This window comes from Lampris incognitus, chromosome 5 (genome assembly GCF_029633865.1).
Source record: "Lampris incognitus isolate fLamInc1 chromosome 5, fLamInc1.hap2, whole genome shotgun sequence".
Taxonomy (NCBI): Eukaryota; Metazoa; Chordata; class Actinopteri; order Lampriformes; family Lampridae; genus Lampris; species Lampris incognitus.
The window spans coordinates 53,678,981-53,700,900 of NC_079215.1; the positions used below are offsets into that span (position 1 = coordinate 53,678,981).

The 21,920-nt window shown below is 41.8% G+C and overlaps 2 protein-coding genes across 2 annotated transcripts; one reads left to right on the top strand and one right to left on the bottom strand.

Annotated features, from left to right (window-relative positions):
* Positions 1 to 367: 367 nt before the first annotated feature.
* lias (lipoic acid synthetase) lies at positions 368 to 13,877 on the top strand. Its single transcript, XM_056280225.1, has 11 exons — positions 368 to 507; positions 843 to 1,018; positions 2,143 to 2,236; positions 4,234 to 4,314; positions 5,079 to 5,235; positions 8,266 to 8,323; positions 8,568 to 8,696; positions 10,844 to 10,989; positions 11,069 to 11,139; positions 11,268 to 11,379; positions 13,104 to 13,877. Exons 1-11 carry the CDS (start codon positions 385 to 387, stop codon positions 13,163 to 13,165), a joined length of 1,209 nt encoding a protein of 402 aa, XP_056136200.1. The 5' UTR covers positions 368 to 384; the 3' UTR covers positions 13,166 to 13,877.
* Positions 13,878 to 13,947: 70 nt separating this feature from the next.
* Positions 13,948 to 20,363, bottom strand: ugdh (UDP-glucose 6-dehydrogenase). Its single transcript, XM_056280218.1, has 12 exons — positions 20,099 to 20,363; positions 18,810 to 18,971; positions 18,027 to 18,128; positions 17,639 to 17,839; positions 17,321 to 17,518; positions 17,093 to 17,240; positions 16,887 to 16,981; positions 16,664 to 16,794; positions 16,227 to 16,366; positions 15,062 to 15,153; positions 14,829 to 14,939; positions 13,948 to 14,650 (listed from the first exon to the last, which is right to left on the bottom strand). Exons 2-12 carry the CDS (start codon positions 18,969 to 18,971, stop codon positions 14,543 to 14,545), a joined length of 1,488 nt encoding a protein of 495 aa, XP_056136193.1. The 5' UTR covers positions 20,099 to 20,363; the 3' UTR covers positions 13,948 to 14,542.
* Between the last annotated feature and the right edge of the window lie 1,557 nt (positions 20,364 to 21,920).

The window sequence follows — 21,920 nt, forward strand, 5'->3', positions numbered from 1 at the left end:
CGACTGGACGGACGAAAACACGCCAAAAGTGTCGTTTTATGAACACAGATGGAGTTAGATTGTCAGCGCGAAGACATTTTCAGAAATTCTCACCTCGCCGGTAGCAGAGGAAAGGAAGAGAGAAGGACGTCAGCACGTCAATGTAGTGTTCCGACGTCGCGACGTCGCGACGTCAGACATCACGAGACAATCGACGAACTTATTATTATTTTAAGTATTACTGTTTTGCATTATAAAGCGCCCGTTTCTCGCGTTTTTACTATTTACCAAAGATGATTAAAAAAAAAACTAAACGCATAAAAACGGCGGTTTTCTAGATGTGCTTTATTCCAGTTACCGTTTCAATTTCAGACCAAAGTAGCTGCTCGTCGATGGTCATCGTCAATGACAGAAGCCTACACTCAAGGCTGTGGTGGTCAAGTTATGGCGTTGGTGAAAAAAAGTTGTTTTGTTGCCGGCCGTTTCTCAAGCAACCGACTCTGGTTGAGCTCCAAATGTAGCCCGTATGTAAGTATTTAATGCCACCGCAGTGCAACATTAAGCGCTTGGGGACAGCGTATTCCTTTCTCAAATTAGCTATCCGGTTAAGCTAATGCTAACGTCATGAGTCTGACCGTGGGCTATTGGATTACAAGACGGTGCTATGTTTCATAACCGAACTGGTAGTTTTGTCACAAAGTAAATATCAGAGTGATATAACAAATGAGTTGCATGATACACAAGTAGCGTTTTAAGTCGTTCGTATAAACGAAGATCCTCGATCCCCACAACCACATGAAATGACCCGGATCCGTAATAACACGAAACGACACATTGATGGTTTAACGCGTCTCTCCCTGCAGGTGTATCTAAGATGCATGTCAGCAATGGCCAAATCCTCCCCAGCACAGACTGACAGAAAGAAGGAGCTGCGAAGTGCTGACGGGCCTGATCTGCAAGACTTTATTTCTGGAGAGCTATCGGAGAAACACAATTGGGAAGAATACAGAGGCGACCTTAAGAGACGGAAGGGGGAGAGGTATACGATGAGTTAAAACTGAGGTTACGTTAATGACGTTATGGCAAACTGATATAAGATGTAGGATGTTTTGGTCTGTAAATATTTGAGATTGAGAATTCCCAGCTAACATGGAGCTCCAACGAGGGCTATCTGACTGGTTCAAAGACAATTTCGGATAACCCCTCCCTAGTTCGTTAAGGAGCTAGGGGGGTGGTGGCCTTTCTTGTAACTGATGTTATCCATATACACGAAAATGATACCATTGAATATATTTGATTCTTACTTCGAAAATCGTTATTTAAAAATCAGATTCATATAACTATTTCTTATAAGCTTTCTTTCCAAAGACCAAGGTTATGGTCGCTCTGACCTAAAATCAATTGCCCGGACCAACCTTAGAATTTGTCCAAACCTTATTGAACCATCACTGAGCTACATGCCTTAACTCAGCCAGACCTGTCCAAAGCTGTCTAAAACTCAGACATATGGGATTAACAATTACTAGTTTCTATATGGAAATTTTATTTTGTAAATCAAATCAAAATCAAATCAATTTTATTTGTATAGCCCAATATCACAAATTACAAATTTGCCTCAGTGGGCTTAACAGCAACACAACATCCTGTCCTTAGACCCTCTCATCGGATAAGGAAAAACTCCCTAAAAAAACCCTTTAACATGGAGAAAAAATAGGAAGAAACCTCAGGGAGAGCAACAGAGGAGGGATCTCTCTCCCAAGACGGACAGCGTGCAATGGATGTTGTGTTCATGTAATTTATATAATACAACAATGAAAGAGGATAACAGAATTATAAAACAGATTTGCATAGCAATACATTTTACTGATTTGCTGTGAGGAATGAATATATCTTTCACAAAACATATTGGAAGAGCGACAACAATAAAACCTTTTATCTGCAGTTAATCCCACAGTTTTCACTCTCTTGTGGTAGCCAGATTATTTGTTTCAAATCCTGATGTTATTTGGCTACCTGGCTAATCAAATGATGTCCCAAACAAAGCGACTGATGCCAAACTACTATTAGCCCTAGTTATGTTAAACAGAATTCATGGGGATGAAGGCAAGATACACTGATTTCAGTTTGCATTTTTAAGTCAAATTCGCATTGTGTTTCTGATAGGTTGAGGCTTCCTCCATGGCTGAAGACAGAGATCCCCATTGGGAAGAACTACAACAAACTGAAAAATACTCTGAGAAACCTGAACCTGCACACAGTAAGATTGAATAGATTGATTTATAATAAAACTTCTAACATTTTTGAAAAAACATACAGTGCATCCGGAAAGTATTCACACCCCTTCACTTTCCCCACATTTTGTTATGTTACAGCCTTATTCCAGAATGGATTAAATTCCTTTTTTTTCTCATCAGTCTACATACAATACCCCATAATGACAAAGCGAAAAAGTTTTTGTAGAAATGTTTGCAAATGTATTAAAATAAAAAACTGAAATATCGTATGTACATAAGTATTCACACCCTTTACTCAGTACTTGGTTGAGGCACCCTTGGCAGCGATTACAGCCTCAAGTCTTCTTGGGTATGAAGCTACAAGCTTGGCACACCTATATTTGGGGTATTTCTCCCATTCTTCTCTGCAGATCCTCTCGAGGTCTGTAAGGTTAGATGGGGAGCGTCGCTGCACAGCTATTTTCAGGTCTTTCCAGAGATGTTCAATGGGGTTCAAGTCTGGGCTCTGGCTGGGCCACTCAAGGACATTCACAGACTTGTCCCAAAGCCACTCCTTCGTTGTCTTGGCTATGTGCTTAGGGTCGTTGTCACGTTGAAAGGTAAACCTTCGCCCCAGTCTGAGGTCCTGAGCACTCTGGAGCAGGTTTTCATCAAGGATCTCTCTGTACTTTGCTCCATTCATCTTTCCCTCGATCCTGACTAGTCTCCCAGTTCCTGCCACTGAAAGTCATCCCTACAGCATGATGCTTCACTGTAGGGATGGTATTAGCAAGGTGATGAGAGGTGCCTGGTTTCCTCCAGACGTGACATTTGGCATTCAGGCCAAAGAGTTCAATCTTGGTTTCGTCAGACAAGAGAATTTTGTTTCTCATGGTCTGAGAGTCCTTTAGGTGCTTTCTGGCAAACTCCAAGCAGGCTGTCATGTGCCTTTTACTGAGCAGAGGCTTCCGTCTGGCCACTCTACCATAAAGGCCTGATTGGTGGAATGCTGCAGAGATGGTTGTCCTTCTGGAAGGTTCTCCCATCGCCACAGAGGAACGCTGGAGCTCTGTCAGAGTGACCATCGGGTTCTTGGTCACCTCCCTGACCAAGGCCCTTTTCCCCCGATTGCTCAGTTTGGCTGGGCGGCCAGCTCTAGGAAGAGTCCGGGTGGATCCAAACTTCTTCCATTGACGAATGATGGAGACCACTCTGGTCTTTGGGACCTTCAAAGCTGTAGACATTTTTTGTACCCTTCCCCAGATCTGTGCCTCGATAAAATCCTGTCTCGGAGGGCCACAGACAATTCCTTTGACTTCATGGCTTGGTTTCTGCTCTGACATGCACTGTCAACAGTGGGACCTTACTACTATATAGACAGGTGTGTGCCTTTCCAAATCATGTCCAATTAATTGAATTTACTACAGGTGGACTCCAATCAAGATGTAGAAACATCTCAAGGATGATCAGTGGAAACAGGATGAACCTGAGCTCAATTTTGAATGTCATAGCAAAGGGTGTGAATACTTATGTACATGCAATATTTCAGTTTTTTATTTTTAATAAATTTGCAAAAATTCCTACAAAACCTTTTTCACTTTGTCATTATGGGGTATTGTGTGTAGATTGATGAGAAAAAAAAGAATGCAATCCATTTTGGAATAAGGCTGTAACATAACAAAATGTGGGGAAAGTGAAGGGGTGTGAATACTTTCCGGATCCACTGTATATATCAGTGCATTAATATTGCTTGTTTCTATTATTTGCCTTCAACAGATGGATAACCACACAAATATATTTTACTAAGAATACACTTATCAAGATACTTAGACAAAATATGTTATCACAGTTCTTTTAAGTCTAAAGAAGACATAATGATGACCCGTACATCACAATAATACTCAGAGAGCTAAATGCAAACAATAGTCACCAGATAAACGTCCATCTTTGATCCATCCACCCATCAAAGGACATTTTTATCAGAAAATAGACAGATCTAAAATTATTAAGGCTGTATTCAGAATGTCATCTGTCTTTTCAGGTGTGTGAGGAAGCCAGGTGTCCCAACATTGGCGAGTGTTGGGGTGGAGGAGAGTATGCCACAGCCACAGCTACCATTATGGTGAATCTCTTAACATGTTACAGTGTACTGACTTTTTAAACTCCCTGATCTACTAGCTGATGAACAATGTCAGCGGCAGTTTAACCTTTATGAGTTTACTTTTTTTTGTGGATTTTTTCCCCCTTTTTTCTCCCCAATTGTACTTGGCCAATTACCCTATTTTCGGAACCATCCCGGTTACTGCTCCACCTCCTCTGCCAAGCCGGGGAGGACTGCAGACTACCACATGTCGCCTCCGATACATATGGAGTCGCCAGCCGCTTATTTTCCCCTGACAGTGAGGAGTTTCACCAGGGGACGTAGCGCGTGGGAGGATCATGCTATTCCCCCCAGTTCCCCCTCCCCCTGAACAGCCGCCCCGACCGACCAGAGGAGGCGCTAGTGCAGCAACCAGGACACATACCCACATCTGGCTTCCCACCCGCAGACACGACCAATCGTGTCTGGAGGGATGCCCGACCAAGCCGGAGGTAACACAGGGATTCGAACCGGCGATCCCTGTGTTGGTAGGCAGCGGAATAGACCGCTACGCCACCCAGACGCCCGAGTTTACCTTTTTTAACCATCACTGTTAATAATCTTTATCAGCAAAGACCAATATGCTGTGGCACATCTATAGAATCTTAAAGGAGAAGTGGTCATATGCCACCACATTACAATTTGTAATAGTTAAGCAAAGACATGGGTTGGATTTAACATGTGAGGTTGGCCTTAATCCCCCTGTTTTTATTAAAATGTATTTCTCTTTCATCATCTCTCTATAGCTTATGGGGGATACATGTACTCGTGGGTGCAGGTTCTGCTCGGTGAAGACTGCCCGCCAACCTCCTTCTCTGGACCCGGAGGAGCCTTACAATACAGCCAAGGCCATTGCTGCATGGGGACTGGACTATGTGGTTCTGACATCTGTAGACAGAGATGGTAACAGAAGTCTGACTTTGTTACACGTTTGTGCTTTGTTTCATAGCCAGCAATGCAATGGGGTTATTTGACTGGCAATTGACTCAATATTTTTAACTAGCAGGAACATTTTTGTTAAAGCTCGATTGAGAGGTACTAATTACATATTAGCCTTATCCCAGAACACAATCTTAAAGGCTTATCATAGAGATGTTGGCAGAGGATGGAACACTAGATGTATGTCCCAAGTTAAACTCCTTCGGACTTTGTTAACGTCACGCATTTTTTTGCCTGAAGCAGTTGAATGAAGGGTTACCCTACATTACAGCCATGGAATGATGCAAAATTTAACTGACAATGATAAATTGTTAACACTTCTCTCATTAATAATAATAACTTTTATTTGTATAGCACTTTTCTAAAACAATTACAAAGTGCTTTACAAAGAAATAAAACCAGACAAGGTAAAAATAAGAATAAAACCAAATAAGTAAGAGCAAAAATAAAAACTATAAATAAATAAAAACAAACATCAATCATTTGTAAAAGCTTTCACAAAACAAAAAATTTTAAGACGAGATTTAGAAGAAGCTAGAGACTTGGTTTGTCTTAGTTCAATAGCAAGAGAGTTCCATAGTGTGGAGGCTCTACCAGCAAAAGCCCAATCACCCTTTGTGACAAACAGACCCGGGAATAACCAGCAGGGCTCCATCTATGGATCCTAATGGTCAAAGGGTGTATACCAGGTCAATAAATCTGAAATGTATATGTAGGAGCAAGACAGTTTAAGGCCTTAAAAGTAAGCAGTAAAATTTAAAAAATCAATTTGAAATATAACAGCGAGCCATTTTAGGGAGGCAAGCAAAGGAGTGATATGGTCGTGCCTCTTTGTCCCGGTAATAAGCCAGACGGCGGCATTTTGTACCAACCGCAGACGGTGGAGGGAGCCCTTGCTGATACCCGAGTAAAGTGCATTGCAACAGTCAAGCCGAGAATAGATGAAAGCATGTACAACTTTTTGCAGATTGGCAATTGATAAAATGATCTAATTTTGGAGATTACCTTGATCTGGGGAAAGCATGACTGAACAACCTATTTGATTTGATTATCAAAACCGAGCTTAGCATCGAACATTACCCCAAGATTCCTAGCAGCCTGCTTAAGACTACTTGACGCACCACCAAGATTGGTATGAAAAGAGCTGATGGAATTTGTGGGACCAAACAGAATGACCTCAGACGTATCATCATTAAATTTAAGAAAATTTTTGGTCATCCAGGATTTAATGTCAGAGAGGCAAGTTGTGAGATTTGCTAGGGCGCTAGGATCTGTGGGTTTTGGTGGCATGTATAACTGAGTGTCGTCAGCATAAAAATTGTAAAACAAATCATGATTTTGAATGACCTAGCCAAGGGACAGCATGTATATAGAAAACAGAAGGGGGCCAATAACTGAGCCCTGGGGGACACCACAACTCAGTTGAGCCATTGAGGAAGTAGAGTTACCCAGAACAACAGAAAAAGTTCTGTTGGAGAGGCAAGAGCATGATAAACCAAGAGCCAAGCCCTTGATGCCAACCCAAGTCTCTAAGCGATGTAAGAGGATACTGTGATTGACTGTGTCAAAGGCAGCACTTAAGTCTAAAAGAACTAAAATCGAGCAGTCAGCTCCTGAATGCTCTGTCTGCTGACTGGTCATTACTGGAGTTGTCTCGGTACTATGAAGTGCTCTAAAACCAGACATGAAACTGTTAAAAACACTATTAGTGTTTATAAAAGAAATCAATTGAGATGAAATTATTCTCTCCAGAACCTTAGATAAAAAAAGACAATTTGGAGATTGGTCTGTAGTTACTTAAGGATGGGATCAAATTTAGGTTTCTTCAGCAATGGGTGAACAATGGCATACTTAAAACTGTTTGGAAAGGAACCAGAGGCCAGAGAATTATTAAGAGTTTGCAGAATAACGGGGCTAACAGTTGAAAATACCTCCTTGAGCAGCTTAGTGGGTGGGAATGATGTCTAAGATGCAGAAGGAGGAGTTCAAATTGGAGCCTATACTCTCACACTGAAATTATAGTTGATTGAAACTGGGTAAAAGAGGCAGACTTGACATGGGGAATGGGACTAGGCTGGATTTGGGATCTAATATTCTCTACCTTATTTACAAAATGAATGAGAATTTTTTGGACAGCTCCACATCAGGTTCAAAGAAACAGTGGAGGGACCATTAATAACAGAATCAATTACCCCAAAGAGAACTTTAGGATTTTGGCTATTTCTTGATATCAGTTCAGAGAAGTACGCTGATCCCACATCCTTAACTGCCTTCTGGTAAATTAACATGTGGCTTTTAAGAGTTTTATGTGATAATTCAGACTTGTTGACCTTCCATTGTCATTCCGATTTTCTACCGAGTCTTCTGAGGGCACAAGTGTGATCGTTCAGCCAGGCTAGGTTATTTGATTTTTGTTTCCTAGTTTTAAATGGTGCAATTTGGTCAAGGATGGATAGGCATTGATCGTTGAATGAATTTAATAGTGCATCTGGGTTTAGAGGGGGATATAAAGGTTTAGAGGGGATATTAAAGGAGGATGAATTAAAAGCATCATAGAATTTGACTACAGAGTGTTAAGAATGCGAGAGTGTGTTTTAGGATAGCGACTAGGAATAGTGAGCTGTAGTAGAACTTTGAAAACAACAGCTTTATGGTCAGTTACAAGCATATCTACCAGATTAAGACACTTGAGAGATCGACCAGATGAGAGTACAAGGTCAAAAATGTGACCTTTGTAATGCGAGGCCCCTTTAACAGATTGAATGAGGTTAAAAAGGTTCTATAAGGTCAAAGAAATGGGAAGTCAGGGAATGGGAAGGACAACATACATGAATATTAAAATCACCAAAAAAACATCCTGTCATATTTTGTTATGATGATAGATGGAAGGTCAGAAAAGTTAGAAATAAAACTAACTGAATTAGCCGGGCTATGAATTAAGATTCAGAGTAAACTGTTTGTTGTAATGCTGTTCTTGCATGTGTGGTTTGACAGATATAGCTGATGGAGGGGCGGCACACTTTGCTAAGACTGTCTCCAACCTGAAAGAAAGGTATAATGAATCCCGTCATCTTAACCTCATATCAGTGCTTGCATGCTTCAAAAATCTGTTACAACCCAAGTTAATGACATTGACGTCTTTGTTGTGAGATTCTCAAAACAATCTGAAGAGACCAGACGAATTTACTGTTTACCTGCTGTTTTGTTCATTACCATGTCATATTTAATCAATTAAGCAGTATTGCTCAGGGGTTTCCAAACTTCCACCATTGTTTCTGTCGGTATTCCCCATCTAGAAACCCTCGCATCCTAGTGGAATGTCTTACCCCTGATTTTCGTGGTGATCTGGCATCGGTAGAGAAAATTGCCCTTTCAGGGCTGGACGTGTATGCTCATAACGTGGAGACAGTCCGTGAACTACAAAGGTATGGACTATTATTTGAGGCTAAAAAGGTAATATTCATCAATTTATTTTATTTTTTTGATTGCTTGTAACAAAATAAGATATATAGGCAAGAATACAAAACAAAAAAAAGCAACAAAAACTGTACAAAAAAAAGTAACAAAAACTGTCCAAAGTAACGGGGAGTGCAGGAGAGAGGTGAAGAAGAGAGTGCAGGCAGGGTGGAGTGGGTGGAGAAGTGATTTGCAACAGAAGGGTACCAGTAAGCGTTAAAGGGAAGGTTTACAAGATGGTTGTGAGACCAGCTATGTTATATGGTCTGGAGACAGTGGCACTGATGAAAAGACAGGAGGCGGAGCTGGAGGTGGCAGAGTTGAAGATGCTAAGATTTTCACTGGGAGTGATGAAGAAGGACAGGATTAGGAACAAGTATATTAGAGGGACCGCTCAGGTTGGACGGTTTGGAGACAAAGCAAGAGAGGCAAGATTGAGATGGTTTGGACATGTGTGGAGGAGAGATGCTGGGTATTTTGGGAGAAGGATGCTGTATATGGAGCTGCCAGGGAAGAGGAAAAGAGGAAGGCCAAAGAGGAGGTTTATGGATGTGGTGAGGGAAGACATGCAGGTGGCTAGTGTGACAGAGAAAGATGCAGAGTTGACAGGAAGAGATGCAGACAGATAATCTGCTGTGGCGACCCCTAATCGGAACAGCTGAAAGTAGTAGTAGTAGTAGTAGTAGGCAAGATTACAAAACAAATGGAAATAACAATGAACATATTTTGCGAACTCTGTAACAACACAAGTAATAACTAGTCCACGTTCGAAAAGAGCAGAGGATGAAGTAAAGAACTTTTCTGGTCCTACCCCTTTTTTATACATCATTAATCAAATCAAATTAAAACAAAAGTGGAAAAAAAGAAAGACTAATGCATAGAAAGCAAAATAAACAACAAAATAACAAAAAATAGACAAAACAGCACAAGTCAAACAAGGCACCTTACACATCCTGTATCATGTCATGTTATTCCAGTCCATCTCTTTGTTCATCCATCCTATATCTGTTCAATATGTTATTTTTAAAGAGTTGTAATGTAATATTAGTAAATATTTCTGGTGAATGCTGCGCAAAGTATTTCCCTGTTGTGTACTTAATACATATATAATGGGAATTATTCTTTTTTTTATATATACCGTTATTAGTTAGTGATAGTGGAGGCAGACAGGAAATGGAGGGGGGGGGGTAAGAGGTTGCCCGCCGGTTGGATTCAAACTGGCGACGGTTGCAGCCATGTGGTATGTAGTCTTAACCATTTGACTATGGAGACAGCCCAATGGGAATTATTCTTGTCCTGAGACAGGTGGGTCACAAAAAGCTTAAACCCTGCCCAGTAGAAACAAATGATCGTAAGACTGATCATATGCCGTCTATAACGTAGCTGACCCGTGTGACTGGGCCCCTAAGCTGTATTTCTATCAGACTGGAAAAAAAAACCTTTCACGTGTAAGCCTTTAAAACATTTACCATCATATCATACTTGTGAATTTGATTTTACTCTTTTTGTTTGCTACTTTCTAAATGGAAATAGTCTGTCGTTGACATCTCTGCCACAAGGGGGGGCAGTTAAGGTCGTAGTGGCGTGGAAGTCACAGCAGGGTATTAAGAGACGATCAATAAATAGATGGCCCCAATCAAGACGTATCCCCATTCTTGCCATTTATAGATGACATACTAGAATATAGAAGTTAGTCATGGCTTGGACATGTGTGGAGGAGAGATGCTGGGTATATTTGGAGAAGGATGCTGAATATGGAGCTGCCAGGGAAGAGGGAAAGGAGGAAGGCCAAAGAGGAGGTTTATGGATGTGGTGAGAGAGGACATGCAGGTGGCTGGTGTGACAGAGGAAGATGCAGAGGACAGGAAGAAATGGAAATGGATGATACGCTGTGGCGAACCCTAACAGCAGCAGCCGAAATAGTAGTAGTAGTAGTAATAGTAGTAATAGTAGTCACAAGCAATTTAAAGCTATATTTTCATGAAAGAAGTTCTACAAGAGTCACATAATCCCTACATGCATATTATGAATTACTCATACAGAGGACACTTTCCTGTAAATGTACATGCTTTGCTCTGATTGCCTGTGGTATTTATCTGTCCCCTTTCATCCTCAGGCATGCGCGTGACCCCAGAGCAAACTTTGACCAGTCGCTGAGTGTTCTCATACATGCCAAAAAGGTCAAACCTACTGTGCTCACCAAGACTTCCATTATGCTTGGATTAGGGGAGACTGACCAGCAGATAATGAACACCCTGACAGGTATGCATATACACACACACAGTTCTGATGTGAATTAACAATACCTCCTGAGCTCATTGCTGTGAGGATGTTGTTGCAGAGCTGCGGGGGGCAGGTGTGGACTGTCTTACACTGGGCCAGTATATGCAGCCAACCAAACGCCACCTCAAGGTTAGCAGTGTAGAAATTACACCTCACTTCTGCATTATCCACAGCACAGGAGTGATGCCATATAAATATGCAACTGTTTGTAATTTCATAAGTGGATTGTCAAACTCTGTGTGTTTGTGTGTGTCTAGGTGGAGGAGTATGTGACACCTGACAAGTTTGCCCACTGGGAGAAGGTTGGTAATGACATGGGCTTTGTCTACACTGCCAGTGGGCCCCTGGTTAGATCCTCTTATAAAGCAGGTGAGACAAACATACATAAACACTTACAGTTTATATGGCTGACATGCTTTATACGTCCTTCTCTGTTCCAGCGTTTTAAGTCTCTAGTTTGGAGCAGTCTGGACATGTTAGTCTGTATAATTTTTGGATACAAATGAACTCATAAACCTGGAAAGGAAATCACTCACTCTCATGCAGAGTAATCCATCTCAGGGGAGGGTGAGGGGGCTTTCAAAAAATTGATAGCAAGACTCTGTAAGTCACATTTGACAATTTTAAGTACAACATAAAGCAATTCAGTATTCTGCCACATGTGAGTCCCCCACAATGGCTCACAAAATTGTCCTCCTACTATGAGCTGCTTTCAATTCTGTATTGAAATATGCCTTAACTAGCAGAGGTACCTGGCTTTGCCCAGGGAAAATGTCCTCACCAAAACAACAACACAATCTGATCTTTACGATATAATCGATGATGAAATATAGGATAATTTATGATATGATACATGTGATAAACGAACGTTGAATAAACGAATGTTATTAACGAGAGACTGACATACCCTTTCTGAACGCATTTTTTTAACATTGGGAGTTTGAATCATAACCGAAAATAGGTGTGGTTTTATGAATTCAAAGCTATTGGCTACTGCCTTCCTGGGTGGGTGGGGCTCGGTACCGCTCGTCACTTGTTATTTACAAAAAATGTCGGATAGCGAGAGCAAGAGGGAGATCCTCTGCGAGGATTAAAGTTTCGAGGAGGAGGATTTGGTGATACAAATAACTGTTAGATAGATAGATGATATATATTTAGATAAATAGATAGATAGATAGCAATACGTGGTAGCAAGATCGATAATAAAGTCTCAGCAAAATAGCACAAACTCGAGCCAAGTAGCTAGCAGGAGGGGGTGAAAGAACGGTTTCTCCATGGTTTTATAGCATCTCGCTATGGACACACCCTATATGCAAATTGACTGGCGTCTACGTATCCACCGGCACAATTTGTCATTGGACACCATCTAAAGTCAATCACAGATCTTTCTCGAGTGGCCGCAGATGCGCTGTTTTGGCCACTGAATTTCTCCGTGGTCACGTTCCAACTTGGAACATAGCTTTAATGAAAATGATCAAATGTCATAATTTTCAATAAATCAAATGTTTTACTTGGTTTTTGAAAAAATTTTTGAACTGTGCAATCCTTGGAAACTGCTGATTCTAAAGATACCTTTGTTTTTGTTCTACAATGAGTATTTGTGGAGTTTTAAGTGAACATACAAACATACACTCTTGCTGCATATATATATATATAACTATATATTAATATATATATATCATCGACCTGTAGCTGTCGCTATGGTTCGTGAGTTATAGTACACCTGGGTAATCGAGAGAGAAGAGAGAGGCTTAGATGACCGGAAAGTAAGAGCTAGCACTTGCCACAAAATAAACTCAATTTCGCAAATAAATCAAAATGTTTTACATGGTTTTTGAAACATTTTTCGAACTGTGCAATCCTTGGAAAGTGCTGATTCTAAAGATACCTTTCTTTTTCTACAATGAGTATTTCTGGAGTTTTAAGCGAACATACAAACATACACTCTTGCTTTATATATATAGATGGCCTCATATTTGTTGAAATCATATATAAGTTTACTGAGTGCAAATTCACAAAGCCCTTACTTGCTTGGGCTTAACAACAGAAGTGCTTTGCATCTATGACACTGTGAGCCCTTGCTTTCACCATAGGAGAGTTCTTCTTGAAGAACCTACTGGAGAAGAGAAAAGCAGAAGCCACTATTGCTGAGTGAAGAGCACAGGGCACCTGGCTCATCGTTGATGCTTCCCACCAGCCTTCCTCTTAGACCTCCTCCTTTTATCACAGGAGTCTTTCCAATGAGCTCACAGGCTTTGAGTCACTTTACTCCACCATTGCACCTGCCAACAGTAGACACTGATTATTTTTGTAGCGTGATTAACCAAGAAATTTCAGTATTAAGAGCTCAAAGAATGGTCAAACAAACAGGATGGACATAAACAAGACTCATTAGAAGTTGATCAAAAGTCAAGGTATGGGTGTTGTAATCTCCTTTTTGAAAAACACTTGGGAGAGCACATGGGTGTGCATTTCAGGGAGTCTTGATCAAAGCTAGTCTCCACTCAGGAGCCTAATGTCATGTAGATAACTCAGGCCTTTGCCCGAGTGAGCTGGCTCATACTGGACTAGGTTTGAACTGTAGCTTTGCTTCCATGTCTTGTTGCCTCAGGGCCTCCTGAAGTCTTCGAAATGACACATACTCATGCACACACCCGCTCTCCAGGGGAGCCCTTGACCCTGGGTAGGGAACAGTCAGCAGCCAGGGCTTCAAATGAGATCTGTTCAGAGGGATGACGTCTGCTGACTGAAAACTAATACAAAATGTGTAAGTCATGTAGACTTGAATCAGTGAAGAATTGTAAGTTAATCACAATGTTAAATTCTGATAGTCTATAGAGGTTTTGCAATATCTAATAAAGTAATAAAATGAATCTTATCCTGTTTAAGTTCTTTCAGTCTAGTTTGGCCTTTGAATAAGGTACAAAGGACTTGGGATAGAACATTTTTTTATTGCATGGGCCCATTTGGTAAACAATCAGACACACTTGACATCACACATATAACATGACTGACGTACAGTAGGAGATGGTTTATAAAAATACTTTTAAAAATGTATAAAATTTGACAATTGATTTGACAATACTTGACTACAGAGTTAATACATTATATGAAATGAGATGTTCCTCAACAAATCATCAGATACCGCTCTTAAAACTGTCCACAATGGGCAATTTCCATGTGCAACTGCTGCATTTGAAATGTTAGATCAACAAACCCCAAAGGCATGACATATGTAATGCAAGACTGCACAACGTGCCTGGAATGTTGTTCCTCACTGGAGACTCAACACCTCAACCGTGTTCACACTTAACATCTTAACCTTCTGCCTCAAAACCTCTCCTCCTACCCAACTGACATTTTAACCCGAGGTAAGTGTGAAACTAGCTGAATGACCACTTGTGGTCATAAAGCATGTGCCAACAAGGCAAGGTTTAGAGTCTTAACTGAAATGGTTTACACCAGCTGTGGAAAGGGTGGGAATGGAATGTTTGTGTGCGTGTGTGTGAGAAAGGAGGGGCTGGAGTTGGTTTCAGACTTTGGCTTTCTTGATGGGAGGTTCGCTGATGATTCGAGGGCATACAGCTGAAGGAGTGTAGGGGATTCGTGTTGATGTCACTTTTTTACCGATGGTCTCAATCTGAGGACAGACAACAACAAACGATTGTCATTACTTACAGTCAAGCTGCTCCGTCTTCCATATTCGTTTTAATGACAAAACTACCCACTTTTGTTAACACATGACGGTGTGCCTCAACTCTCGTTGGGAAATGGGTGTTTTATTTAAGTGTAGCAAATGACAGGCTCTGTCTGCTCACCTGGAAGCCGATGCTCTGCAGAAGAGGGTGCAGATGGTCTAACACTCGCCGACCATCAAAGATAAACGCTGGCTTCAGCATCTTCTTATAAATCTTTTCATAATCCAGCTCCTACGGATAAATAGGAGTGGCAGTTCCACATTCATTTAACAAACAGCTTTATTTTCCCGATACTTCATTCACCACTAAGCATATGATAAAGATGGCAGAAGAGAAGAGCTCGTCTTGCTGACCTTAAACATGTCCCATTCGGTGCAGATGACCAATGCATGTGCACTTTGGCAGGCCTCATAAGGATCATTAGTAACTGTCACCAGCTCTGACACTTGGAAACAGAATAAAACACTCATATTGACAATGTTGTATGAGTCATCAGGGTGTTAACCTAATTATATTCATATCTTTTTGAGCACCTAATCATTGCATCACATCATTAGCTACAGTAAAGGCGGAACTGACCTTTAAAAATTAAATGATTCAAAAACAAAAAACCTGTAAACCCAGTTTTTGCCTCTAGTTATAACGAAACTTTCACTTCAGGGAACCTGAATAAACATACACAAACTGTCAAATGAGTCATCAGGGTCTTAACCTAATTATCCGCACATCCCTCTCCTCCATAGATATAGACATCACTGGCATCAGAATCCCCCCCCCCTTTTTCTCCCCAATTATATCCGGCCAATTACCCCACTCTCTATCTATTACCTAATCTATTACTCGCCTCTACATGTGGAGTCGCCAGCCGCTTCTTTTCACCTGACAGTGGGGAGTTTCGCCAGGGGGACATAGCGTGTGGGAGGATCACGCCATTCCCCCTCCCCCCCTGAACAGGCGCCCCGACCAACCAGAGGAGGCGCTAGTGCAGTGACCAGGACGCAGACCCACATCCGGCTTCCCACCCGCAGACATGGCCAATTGTGTCTGTAGGGATGGCCGACCAAGCCGGAGGTAACATGGGGATTCGAACTGGCGATCCCCGTGTTGGTAGGCAATGGAATAGACCATCACGCCACCTGGACGCCCCTAAATTTTTTCTTTTAAACAAAAGAGTATGAACTCATACAACAGTATATAGTATGAACTGCCCCAATACAATGAAGATTTCTATCTACAAGTTCCTCTTAAGCTTAAGTATCAAAGCTTTTTATCATATTTATTTTGACTTAAAGGAGTCTTAATTTAAAAAAGACCTCCAGAGCTCACCACTTGGTCTGAACTGAGAGTGGGTCTAAAATTCATAAAATGTGTCAAATATATCAAAACAGAGCAATGTTCCCTGTACGTTTTCAGACATTTCTATGCAGCTCCCAATCACCAAACCTTTCAAAGCCTCCATTTGAACATTTGGGGTGTGCATAAAAACTCCAGTCAACATGGCCACACAGACAGTAGTACCTCTTTGGGGGTTGTCCTCTGAGATGTTGGGCTGGGAGAGGTCATGGATGATTTGTTCCTTAAGAACCTTGGGGTCATAGATGTAAAGCTTGGCCCCCTCATCCATCAGATACTTAGAGATGTAGATACTAGAGGACTCCCTAAGGTTACAGAAACGTGTGCACAAAAAATGGGTTGGTATGTTTCAAAGCTCCATGAATTAAGCCGAGTGACTGTTTACAAAGGTCACCAGGTGATCAAACATCTCACTAGGTAATTGTTCGAAAGATAGGTATGGCCCTTTATACACACTTATCAATACACAACCCGGGTTTATGGTTAACATGACTATGCAGGTATAAAACATTAATGACCACACAAAAAGAAGAAAAAAGTAGTGAAGAGGTGGAAATGTATAATGGGTAGGAGAAAGGAGTGAAATGTGGAAACAGGCTTACCTGGTGTCCCCTGTGTCTTTCTTGAAGGAGAAGCCCAGCAGAGCAATTTTTTTGCCAGTGACAGTGTTGAAGAGACAGTCAATAATCCTGCAGGCAAACCTCCTCCTCTGATACTCATTCATATCTATCACCTGAGATGGAGCCAAAAAACAAAGTGGTAATGCTGAGATAAAGAAATTAGAAATGAAATGCATTGTCCTGTCCAATTCTGTGTGATTACCACCTGCTGCCAGTAGGAGGCCACTTCTGGGAGGTTGAGAGCCTCACACAGGTACACCAGATTTAACACATCCTTCTGGAAACAACTGCCACCAAAACCTGGTCGGAGTGATACAGAGAAGAGATGGAAAGCGACACTTTGATCAAGTAGAGAGTAAATAGATAAAAGGCAGATAGTTCTTAAGTCTGCTATTTGTCAACAGTCCTTACCTATGCTGGCTTTGAGGAACTTGCTGCCTATTCTCTGGTCCATCCCAATAGCCTTAGCAACCTCCTCTACATCTGCCCCTGTGGCCTCACACAGAGCACTGATGCTGTTGATGCTGCTGATTCGCTGGGCCAGGAATGCATTGGCTGCCTACAAATGCAATAATATTTTGGTTCATACCGAATAAATACATGGCAAGTATATTCAAAAATGTGTGCAATGATACTCACTAGTTTGGAGAGCTCGGATGACCATGTGTTGGTTGTTATTATGCGTGCCTTAGGGACCCAGTGTTCATAGACGGCACATAATGCCCTGATTGCCCTTTGACCTTCAGCTGTCTCGTCTCCACCAATCAGGACACGATCTGGCTCCTTCAGATCCTGTACTGCCGTTCCCTCCGCAAGGAACTCTGGGTTGGACAGCACCTTCACACATAGTTAAGACTTCAGAAGCATGCATGGTGGCAGAACAGAGTAATTTGTCTGCAAATGCAGACAAAAAAATACATTTGGCTATGTGACACACACAGACACACACAAACAAACCTGTAGGTCAAGGCTGGGTTTGGTGTTGGCATCAAATATCCGTCTGATGCTCTCTGCTGCTCGTACTGGGACGGTGCTCTTCTCTGTGACAATCTTGTAACCATCAGACACCTCTACAATCCGTCGGGCACACGCCTCGATAAACTTGAGGTCAGCTGCACGGCCCTTCCCCATGCCATAAGTCTTAGTAGGGGTATTTACCTGCATAGAACGTGGTACAATCATTTCCACTCAATTGTTTATGCATGTATATTTTTGTAAATGTGTATTTATCACTTCAGTCTATCAATAGTAGAAATTGTTTAATCATTAGTATATGAAAGAGACATTTATGTGTTGGTGTGCATCTTCTATGCAGGCAGGTAAGGGGCAGTCGAGGTGGACTTACAGAGATAAAGACGAGGTCAGCCTCCCTAATGGCAGAGTCTATGTCCGTGGAGAAAAACAGATTCCGCCCCCTGCATGACTCAACCACTTCTCTCAGACCAGGCTAGAGAGAGAGAGGGGAAAAAGGGGAGGTGGGGGAGGATAGCAGAGAAAAAAAAGGGAGTCAGGGATGTATGGGGGGAGGGGAGGCGAGAGACGGTAAGTCAAGAGTGTGTACAGGAATTCATGGCACAAATATGAAGCAAAGAAAGATACATGCGTAACAACGGGCTATGACTGTGTCATTAGTCACCCTTTACACCAATATTGGTCATTCATGACGCCATATTTTGTGGCTATGGTCTGAACGTAAATGTCACAACTGCAGAAGTTGTGAAATCGAAGGATCTGGAACTCATTATAGCCTACAAGGATTCAGTCTTTACTTCCTTAAATTTAACTGCCGAGCGGTGATATAAAACTCGCTGAAGTGGTTACCAGACTGCTGAGAGCTTTCACAAGATTAATCTTTACTGATTTCAGTTACATAACTATCTCTAGATAGATGGTTGTGGTGTGTGTGTGTGTGTGTGTGTGTGTGTGTGTGTGTGATGGCTAAATAGAGAGCTAGCAATCCAGGGGGAAAAAAGCGAAATATGGCATGAAGAAAGTTACAAGGGAAATTAATTAATTCTCACTGTCACAGTGACATCAAAGTCTCATTAACATAGAACATAGGCACTAGCCATTCATTTTGTGCTACCATGAGGCTATGCTTGTGTGGACAATGACAGCAGTACCGTACCTCGTATATGGGCAGAGTATCTGAGTTCCAAGCTTTGATTCTTGACTCGTTGACATCCACAACAGTCACTGTGACCTCCGGACACATTTGAGCGATCACACTGCATGTCGGACCTCCCACATACCCTGCCCCGATGCAGCAGATCCTCTTTATCTGAAACATCTGGAGGAGAGAGGATCGGAAGGGAGAGGTCACACATTTCAATAGCACATTCCGTGCAACTGAAGACAAGAAAAGCACTGATCCAACTAAGAAGTACAGATCCTAAACGTGTAACCCACTAAGCCAGTGGTTCTCAACCTTTTTGGGGTCCTGGACCCCCTGCGTATTTTTGATCTATCCTGAGGACCCCTCCACCTGATCTTGGGGGAGGGGGGTTGCAATTTGATAGAAACAGTAGAAACTGCATTTTAAATTGCATTATAGCATTTATCACTCTTTGGGGTAAAAATAAGAGCTTTCAGTTGTAACTTAGATATAGTTAACAAAACAGAATTCTTATGCAGTAACTTTCAGATATATGTAACAAAACAGAATATGTATTCAGTAACTTTCAGATATATGTAACAACAGAATTTTTATGCAGTAACTTTTAACAATGCAAACGGGAGCGAGATCTCTTATTAAAATACAATAAATTACACTTGTGAAACAGATGTAATTACAGAAAAAAAGTCCTGTTACCCTTTATAGTTTAGGTAGATAAAGGACTCAGTCACATTTGAGTAAAATAATCCTATTTCTATAAATGTCATAGGATCTTTTTTTAAAGATATTTTATTTTCACGGACCCCTTGCAATTACACCACGGACCACTAGGGGTCCGCGGACCCCCGGTTGAGAAACACTGCACTAAGCTGTGTGTTGTTTTTTTTTAACAATATATCAAAAATTAAACTACATACTTGACTCGAGCGACTTGAAACAGCATATTTCCTCCAAACATATATAAAAAAAAGATCAGACTCAAAGTTGGGACATAAGCGCTTCTCCACCCCCACCCGCAGAGATCGGCCAAACGACGGATAAAGAGCCTTTCATTACAGCGAGCCACGTAGGTTACAGCCTGGAGAGAAATAGAGAACCCCCTTGTGCCAGTCCGCCCAGGTTCTACACGGCTCAACGTAAAATCACTACTACGCTCAATTTGTGGGTGCAATGTGTCACGATAACGCTGTACTCCGCGTTGAACCCACGTCTGTGAAGTGAACATGCTGAAACAAAAGGCAAATGAATGAGCGTCAGGCTCAGGCTAGCTAGCAAACACCAGCTAGCCCAACTGACTTTACCTTTGCCAACTCGACAACTTCCAAGAAAGCGCAGTCCGGCTGGTTCTCCAGATAAGAGTTATATTCCCACAACCACTATCGCTCCGGGAAACTCTTGTCCACGAGGTCTTTCGGACAAGGATAAGAAAGTCATCGACAGACAACGACGTCAAACGCCGGCTCCCAACTTTCTGTAGCGGCGGACCCCGCTCCCTTCGCCTCGACGTTACTCCCCGCGGCACCTCCGCCAGAGCAGTACCAGCTAGCCCGAGCGACGTGAAGCGACCCAGGGGAAACTTCCGCCCCGGCGTTTTCAAAACAAAAGCACCCGCGGTACGCGAATCAAAACAAAATCGGTCTTGCGCAACGCCGGGTAGACCGGTCCTACGGGGAGTTTACGCACTCTTTCAAAACGCCCACCCGACCTACTTATCTCACATATTTCTTCACATTTATTTGTGTTTACCTTTTTGTCAGGTATGGTGGAACAGTTGTGGATGATGAAGAGCATTGTATTGTAACCGGTTATTTTCTTGCCCGGTGCGGGATTCGATACGAGGTGTACTGCACCACAAGGCGACATCGCTAACCGCTCGGCGAAAGGGGCAGACCCGTTAGCTAGGGGCTAACGCGTCTTATTAGTAGTTTACAGTATTGTAGGGGGGTTTTGTTTCCATAGGCCACTGTCTGTTATGATGAAGACTTCAAGTAAATGACGAAAGAAAAAAAGTGAAATTAACTAAAAGCAAAAAGCTTGCCTAATTCATTAGGAAATGTTTATAAACAAACAATGAAAATAAATTACAGTAGAATTTGTCATAGGAAAGGTCATTGTGGATTTGATTATTTAAGTATGTTATTTTCCTGCACTAGTGAGTTACATAGTCAGATGTCCCCTATTTCATCTGGCAATAGTACACCTGTATGTACAGCTCTGTTAGATATTCAGACTCACCATGCTCCCGTATGCGCCCCCTCAGACTCATTATGCCCCCCTAGTTTTTAACAACTGTGTTTGATTCTTGCAGTTTGTTGACACATTGCAGCCTAAACGCATGTCAAGTTGAGTAATATTAGTTTCAAATCTAAGCTATTAAAGCAATTTCTGTTTTCCACAAATCTTCACCTTTCTTCCTCGCTACTGAATGCAAAGAAATGCAAAACCAGGTAAAGAAAAAGTATTTGAAGTAGAAATATTGTGAAAACGATGACATCAATAGGCAAAGAAGTCCAGCTCAGATTCCATCAGGGAGTACAAGGGAATGAAGAAATCATCCCCATGATTTTCTTTTTACCTTTAAGTTGAAAACTGACAGTTATGTCAAAACGACGGCAAGATTTCCCCTCATCCTCTCTATTTACTGAGGTTATTTTCTAAAATTTTTTTTTCTTTCTCATTTTAAATTCATTTAGAGCTGATTGAAATGAGTCTAAGTTTAGCTAGCCTGGAATGGATGGATGGATGTAAAGTCAATATCCTTATTGAGACCAGGATACATTGATGGATCCAAAAGCTCCCCTTTGGTTAAGTTTCCGTATTCTGTGCCCCCCGACCAAAGGTTTAACTGTTCAATGCCCTCTATATGCAATGAGGCCTCATTAGCATTGTGAAACTCACTAAAGTGTCCCAGAAAGTTGAATCAGTTCATCTGGACACATTTAGTGGGATAAACGTTTCATCCCTCATCTAAGTGACTTTGTCAGTCTCAGCTGACTGCAGGTATCCCCAACCTTAACAAACAATCATCATCATCGGCGGTCACTCAGGGTCGAGTATGACCGTCCTCCCTCTGGGTCCCTCTGGGTCCTTAAGAGGCTGATCCTAGAGCCACATAATGGGAGG

Bases quoted from the DNA above. Each gene is read 5' to 3' on its own strand.
- lias (XM_056280225.1), top strand. From the start codon at position 385: ATGACAGAAGCCTACACTCAAGGCTGTGGTGGTCAAGTTATGGCGTTG. The intron at 4,315-5,078 runs GTGAATCTCTTA...ATCTCTCTATAG, and splicing joins CAGCCACAGCTACCATTATG to CTTATGGGGGATACATGTAC. The intron at 8,697-10,843 runs GTATGGACTATT...TTTCATCCTCAG, and splicing joins ACAGTCCGTGAACTACAAAG to GCATGCGCGTGACCCCAGAG.
- ugdh (XM_056280218.1), bottom strand. From the start codon at position 18,971: ATGTTTCAGATAAAGAGGATCTGCTGCATCGGGGCAGGGTATGTGGGA. The intron at 17,840-18,026 runs GTAAGTCCACCT...CGTTCTATGCAG, and splicing joins CTGACCTCGTCTTTATCTCT to GTAAATACCCCTACTAAGAC. The intron at 16,982-17,092 runs GTAAGGACTGTT...CACTCCGACCAG, and splicing joins GTTCCTCAAAGCCAGCATAG to GTTTTGGTGGCAGTTGTTTC.